Source organism: Mangifera indica, chromosome 1 (genome assembly GCF_011075055.1).
Source record: "Mangifera indica cultivar Alphonso chromosome 1, CATAS_Mindica_2.1, whole genome shotgun sequence".
NCBI classification, from domain to species: domain Eukaryota; kingdom Viridiplantae; phylum Streptophyta; class Magnoliopsida; order Sapindales; family Anacardiaceae; genus Mangifera; species Mangifera indica.
Window position 1 is genome coordinate 15231453 of NC_058137.1, and position 7766 is coordinate 15239218.

At 32.9% G+C, this 7766-nt stretch overlaps 1 protein-coding gene across 1 annotated transcript; it reads right to left on the reverse strand.

Annotated features, from left to right (window-relative positions):
- Positions 1-2335: 2335 nt before the first annotated feature.
- Positions 2336-3928, reverse strand: LOC123216033 (aspartic proteinase nepenthesin-1). The gene has a single exon (XM_044636388.1). It carries the CDS (start codon positions 3778-3780, stop codon positions 2449-2451), a length of 1332 nt encoding a protein of 443 aa, XP_044492323.1. The 5' UTR covers positions 3781-3928; the 3' UTR covers positions 2336-2448.
- Positions 3929-7766: the final 3838 nt, after the last annotated feature.

The window sequence follows — 7766 nt, forward strand, 5'->3', positions numbered from 1 at the left end:
ACTTTTTCTCTAAGTTGCATGATCGGCTTACTTCATGCATAACCATGCATTTGGTCAAGGTGTGGTCAAACCAAGCCTTTCAACCTTATTGGGCAAGCCCAGTTCATTCATGACCTTTCCTCGTTTTGAATTGCCAAGATTATCAACAAATAATCCTTGCCTTTGAGTTTAATTCAAGTCCTTTATTTATCAGACCTATAAGCTCTCTATCGAGCCAACAATGTCTAGATATAGGTCGAATATAAAAACTTTCCAAAGTTGGCCTCTAGCAAGGCATCATGAATACCTGAATAATAGAGTGTCAACAAACATCTCTTAAGCTTTTATAATGTCAGTTTTAGTAATTTAATACTTTCGTCAACCAATATCTCTTAAGGTTAAGACATAGAAGTGTGTTTATATGAATGGTTCCTTGGTATAAACTAATACACATCAATGACCAATATAGATTAGGCTATAACCTAATCTTACTTTAGCTACAAATTCAAGCAGTCATGGATGTCATTCAGTATTTTTATGTGAGATATCTTCTCATATGCTTAAGAGTGATGAATCCTTTATTGATCAACCATAGCCTCCATGTATCTCACTATATGATCAATCATTATTTTTATGGTTATCCCAATTATGACGGCTCATTAGATAATGTCAAACCATATTAACCCTTACACGAGCTAATCTAGGGATCTTAAGTCGAAGGATCACATACACTTGTGTTGTTTAAAGACTTTATTTCATAGACACTAGAGCAACCATCCATATAAATATCTTCTAGTTGGGTTTGTCTAGTGAACACATCTATAATGTGTAGCAATGTGTTGCACCAAATTGTCTATAAATAGCTTTGACACGTAAAAACTGTCACCATCTTTTAGTGGGGTTGCTTGACACTATGATAATCACATCATCATTATATATGCCTTTGTTCATTGTAATGTTAAGATTACAAGCATTTTTGGAATGATCACTTTATGTGTGCATAAAGTTCACACGATAAATCATCTGATCCCTTTGTCACAGTTCTACCATTTTAAGGACATGTTATTCATACAATCATATATAATTAACTTTCATATGAATTGAATAACAGTAAATCCCTTTTATTAATGATTAATATAAAATTATAATTACCAATGTTAAATGTGATTGGCTCTGGGGCATGTACCCTAACACAATGTTTGCTTTTGATAAGCCATGGTGTCATTACATTTCTCGATATAGCCAATTGCCAATGTATTGATAGCTCTTCAGAAAAAAGCTATGTTAGGCTAATGTCAAACTAGACTGATTAGGATATGAAATGTTCTAACAATCTCTAGTCTAAAGAAGATCTATTGCACATACAATAGGGTTAACATCTACGTGGAATTCTTTTGGAAGGTCAATCTAATAGACATGTGATCAACATGCACTTATGTGTTGCACTAGGTTAACACTAATAACTTCAATGCATACGATCTACCATAACATTTTATAAGATTATTTAACATTATGATAGTCTTACCGTATTATACTATTAGTCGAGATAGTATTGAGACTATGAACACATTGTCTAAAGATTTGTTGTCTAACACCTTTCGATGTCATTTTCTATGAGCATTACTAAAGTCAAGAAAGAGGTAAATGTTTCTGTCCCCTTCTTTTAACATGAAATTATTAATATGATTTCTCGTTATCAATTGATGTACACGATTTAGAGTTTTGCGCAAGATAAGTTATGACATTACCAATTAAAGATTGAGAACACTCAGGTAAGTTTGCTACACATGTTTAAAAATAATCCCGAAAATGAATGAAAACATGGTAAAGAAAGAGATTTGAAACTAGATTTTTTACGTGGTTTGGCCTAATGATCAAATTGTGTACATTTATAGTATTCTCACTTGTTTTTTTTTTTATATATATAGCACAAGAATATTCCTCTTTTCTTCTTTCTTTTCCTCTACTTTATATACATAATATTTGGAAGGAAAAGGTTCTTTGAATCCTCAGGCGTTGATCCATAATTTTGAATTTAAATGGATCCTATATTTGTAGCATTACATTTATGTGGAGGTTAACATTTCTACTAAGTAGTCATTATGAAAATGTTGTAACATGAGATCTAGTATAAGACATCTTTTGATAACCACATAAAAATCTTTTACAAATTTGAAATTGTCTAATTTACAAATTTTGAAATTACCTAGTCATTAGTCGTTGATAGCTAATCTTAAAAACTTCAAAGTTGTACTTAGAGGATTGGCTTTGTCCTACTATTTTTTTAGATATAACATTTAATTTGATTAATACAAGTGAGCAAATATAGCGATGCCTCGTAATTATAATGCTGTGCTTGACATAAAAATTTATCATATTATTAAAACAAATGATCAAATTTCTATGAAGTATTATCATTACTGAAGCCAAACAAACACACTCATAAAATGCAAACATTTAATAGTTAGCTCACAGCTGATCGCATTGTGTAGGAAGAAATGATAAGGTTTCTTTCTGAAGATCATGTAGAACCAGTATGTTTTGCTGCTGTACATTTCCAAAGATTGACATACCACTTGAACTCCCCATCGCCAAGCAAACCAACCCTGTACTTGAATCAGCAACCATATAGTTTTCACTTGGCAAATCTAGATCAGCTCCCTCGAAATGAAATACCAACGTCGGTACCTCTACATCTGTTGAATCTGATGGCAAAGTGAAGCAAAGATCAAGCCCTGTCGATCCCGAATTATCCAATGGAAGTTTTGTTTTAGAAATAAAAGCCTTTTTAACCAACTCAAAAGCACTCTCTTCTAAATACGTTATTGTTGTGCCTGAATCAATTATTAAGCCACCGCTGCCATCATCTTGGAGTGAAAAAGTAGATTTCTTGATTGGTAAGCGAGTGCCACCAACAGATATCCCTTCAAGAGAAAGATAATAAAAAGATGGCTGTATTGGATTTTTTATTAAAGGGGTAGTTATGATTGCATTTTTTGATGCGCTATTCACACTTGCTAGAGATCCCATCAAAAGTGTACTGGTCTTTTGGTCATCAATAGAAGTAAGGCAGTAAGAGAAAGTTGGTTCTTTCAATTGTGAAACCAGAGATAAAGCTCCACGACCAAGCCCTACCAGACCTGCACCTTCGCCGAACCCACTTCCTTCATTGTCTTCTCCACAACCGAACCCAATTTTGGGAACAGAAACCTTACCAAACGTGAACGTTTCAAAGCCCATAATCCCTTGTGTTGAAGAATAATCACCATATGTGTAGAGATACTCACATCCATCTTTGCAAATTGATTGAGGGAGAGCCTCACAGAGAGAGTCAGAGCAAGAAATCTTAATGAACGAAGAAGAGTTTTTGGGATCAAAAATTGGAGAAGGCTGATCGTAACAGTCAGTACAAGGCTTGCATTGAGTCCAAATCAAATCGCTGCCAGTATCCAATATTGCCTTGTAACTTTGTGGAGGAGTACCAATTGATAATTCCATGAGAAACTCACCGTTGCCTGCCTGAATAGGAGCTTCAATTTGAGAATCTGAAGCCGCAAAAGACATAACATTGAGTCTTTGCAATCTGTATTGCCCACGCTTCATTCCACGTTTGATACGCTGAAATAGGGTTAAGTTCTTGCCGGAGTCTACATGTTTAAGGCTGACTCTGAAACCAGTAGTTTTCACATTCTTGTGCTCATTTAATGCTCGCCTAGAGAAGGACAGTGATGGAGAAACACAAAATGCGATTATTGCTAATGCAAATAATATGACTTTTGATGAAGAAACCATTGAAACCATTAATGCTTTTGAGAGGAAGTAGTGATAGTAAGAAAACAAATAGAGAGATGGGGACTATTTAAATAGGTGTACAAATACGAAAAGGTCTTACACGCTAAAGAATGTGATGCGAGCCTTTGCCAAGTGTAAGAAAATATTTAAATAATTAATCAGAGATAATAGGTGAAGTAGATCAAGATAATTTAGTTCAAGTTTGCTAATTTTAAGTGAGAACTAAGACTTGCCAACTTGAGGGGAAGTTGAAATATCAAACAAGAGTAGCGCAAAATTATTGGCCGGGTCAGGCGTGGTTGTTGAGGAAAATGAGATTAGTGGTAAAATATTTTGTCATAGAAGAATTATATTCTCGCATGCTTAACTTATACTCCAGCTTTTAGATTAATTACTCGTCATTTATTTGACTTATGGAAAAATATAAACTGAATTTAAAAAAAAAAAAAATTCAGTATCACTCATTCATTATTTGATTATGACTTGCAATAACTATTATTGCTAACATGAATGATTAAAGGAGTCGCCGAGATGAAAGATTGAAAACATTACGAGTATCCACAAAGAAAAAGCCCATGTGATTTTAAAGATAATTGGATTATGAAGAAATCTGGCTATGGTGTTATCTACCGTATTTTATATGGAGAAGAGTGGTAGGTTGGTGAGCTAACTTGCTTACTTAGTGATGACGTTCTAATGGTAAAATAGAGTAGGTTTGATGTTCTTATTAGAGTTAGGTACGACCCTTTGACATTTTTTGCATTTTTAATTTCTTTTTAATTGGTTAGATTAACTCCATCCCCTCTATTGTCATGATTCTACTTTTGCTCAAATTGTGGACCAGGCTCTGTAGAGTAAGTACCAACTTATTTAAAAGTAAAATTAAAGCATTTTACTAATTAATTTCTGACTTTTACTTCATACTTAACAAATTTTCAAATACATATATATATACATACAAAATTGGCTTAAATTTTTCTACTAAATTTTAGACATTCCATGCAATTAAACTGTTGATTATTGATTATCTAATGATGATAGGAGAGAAATTTAATGATAATTATATTTAATGTAAACCCAACATCTTTTATCACTGGTAAGCCATTGACAATAAAAAAAAAAATTATCCCCTTGTAATCACTTTTTTGTCTCGTTCCATATGTGATAGAGATTCTTTGAGATAAGTAAAGATAAGAAGAAGTACAAAAATGAAAATAAGAATAAAAAAATCCTTGCAAGCAAAGACAAAATGATGATAAGGATAGATATTCCCCTCCTCTGCCCTATCATAATCCCCTTATCCATGTCACTTCCTTTAATTCACTTTCTTCTCTACCAATATTTAATCCCACCCCACCATTTCTTTAGTTTCTCCACATCACAGATCTTGTTCAACTTCCACTAGCTTTTACCAAAACCTATAACACATGAATTGTTAGGATAGATGTTCTAAAACCAATCATTTGGTTGATGTATCTATATGATATGTGATGTTTGTATATTGTATGTCATGTTTATATCAATAAAATGGAAATTCTTCTTCATTGTTTTATATTTGTAATAAGATGAATATTCTTAAGAGGGTGGAACCATGATAATAGGATCAATGTGTATCATTGATTGTGAGACCCATATATGCATATATGGTATTCATTCTAGAAATGTCCATAGCCCTAGAATTATTCTGACTTAGGGCATAGATAATGCGATATGAATTATCTCAGTGTTGAATGATCCTATAAAAGGTAGTGATATATCTCACATGTCAAGATTGTTTACTGACAACTTAGTAAAACACATGAGTATATGTTAGATCAATATATTCACTCAACTACCTTACTAACGAAGGGTGGTAACCTTAATGTCTACGGAATGCATCATTTAACGAATGGTGGTGCATGTGATCCTTCAACGTAAAATCACTAAACCATCTAATGTTATAGAAATAAGATAATATAAATCAATGGTAATTTGAAGTAGACATTACTTTTGTGTCTCAAGCTTGATGGGATGTTCGTTGATAAAAGAATCAAAACTGTACAATAATTATGTTGTTGACAAGTTCTCATCTATTGCTAACATTTTTACAATTTAATGGTCATGATACTTTGATAAAGGTCAATATTAGTATGTGTGAATGGTTGACAAATTTTAGATTCATCACAAATCCACTTATTGGTAATACGACACAAAGTCTACATGCCACACATAAAAGTGGTTGACTCTAGGATCTAAAAGCTTTGGGTTATAAAAAGTAAATCACATATAGATTTTGAGATGCCAATTTTGTGCTCTATTAGATTGTTGGACCTAATTGAGGTGTTTTCTCACTTAGGGAATAAGGTGTGAGTTAGAGTGATAATAGTAAGAGATGAACTTATCCAAAGTGCACAAAGATGATTTAAATATTTTATAAGCATTAGGTCACTATAATGGGTGTCTCAATCATTGGAACAATTGTACCTAATCCATAGGTGACCATATCTATGAGTATTAATTGTGCATATATAGTTTATCATTATGAACAACTATAGTGCCATTGGAATGACATTCCATAGCTTCAGAATAGTTGTTCTAATGAGATGAAATACATATAGCCTAATCGTATTTCTGTTAAAATGAACATTCCATTACTTGGAACAACTACTTTATTGTGCATATTTAAACACATGATATTACAACCTTTATGAGACTTTTGGAACCATATGCGCTCATTCAATACATCATGATAAGGTGTTTTAGTAGACCTTTGAGCCTTTCTTCATTTTCCAAATTTTATGTGCCTTGTATGGACACCGTAATTGTTAAACTAAATCCTCTAGAGCCAATAATTTAGACTAATATTTTAATGTTATACAAACATTAAATTGTGTGTTTAATCCATAAATAGAGAATTTTCATTTATATGTTACATGTGTAAAGTTATACATATGATAAATGTTCTTATATTGGTAGAAAAATGACAAGAGGATTAACATGTAGTTTGACCCTATGAAAAAGTTTAAAGAGTTATGTCCCTATCAACAATGACACACGAAGAGAAGATAAGATATGCCACCTACCTATTCCAAGCTTATGTAAGGGTTTGGTGAAGGATGACTACGAAGTTGAAGGGCATCTCTAAATTGACTTGGATAGAATGTAAGGAGATGTTTAATATTGAGTATAAGACAGCTAGCATGATCATTGCTAGAGCTCAAGAATTCTTATTCCTCTAATAAGGGTCGAGTTTTATGAAGGACTATGGCATGCAATTTAATTCTCTAGCCAAATATGCTTCTGGAATAGCAAGCTTAAGTTAAAGGCGAATGAAAACTTTTATCATAATTAGGATTGAACCCAACCATTGCCAGAGATATGATGATGGGAGACCACTCTCTAAAGGATTACATCGAGGCCCTGGATCAAGCTATGAGATTTGAGAATTCGTGAGGAGAATGGCAGAAGACCTAGTCTTATCTCAAACAGTAGGTATAGTGTTATAGCCATCTTAGTCCTAACTTGAAAGTTCTAATAAGGGCAAGAGATTCTTCTAGTCAAAAGATAAGAAGAAATGGAAAGACAATAAAAAATATATAAGAATAATGATGCTCCTACCTATTAGAAGTGCAAAAAACATCATAACTAGGAATGCACCTAAGTGTGCTTCAAGTGTTGCTAGCTTGGGCATTTTGAAAAAAACTTCTTATAACCTCTTCTCGAGCTAAACAAATTAGGGAAGGTGTCGCTGCAAGAGTCTATACAATTTCTTAAAGCTAGGTAGAAACCAATCCAATGACAATAACTTGTGCATTACTCTATCTTGATATTTCCTTATATGCTTTAATAGATTTTAGGGTAACCCATAATTTTCTTTATAGTGAAATTTTAGAAAGATTAAGTTTGATCTTGTTAAAGTGGCTCAAAGATTTAAGATAGTATTACCTGATGAAGATGTGGTGATGAGTGATAGGATTATGATTGGGTATATTATAAGGATCAAGGGTAAAAAAATA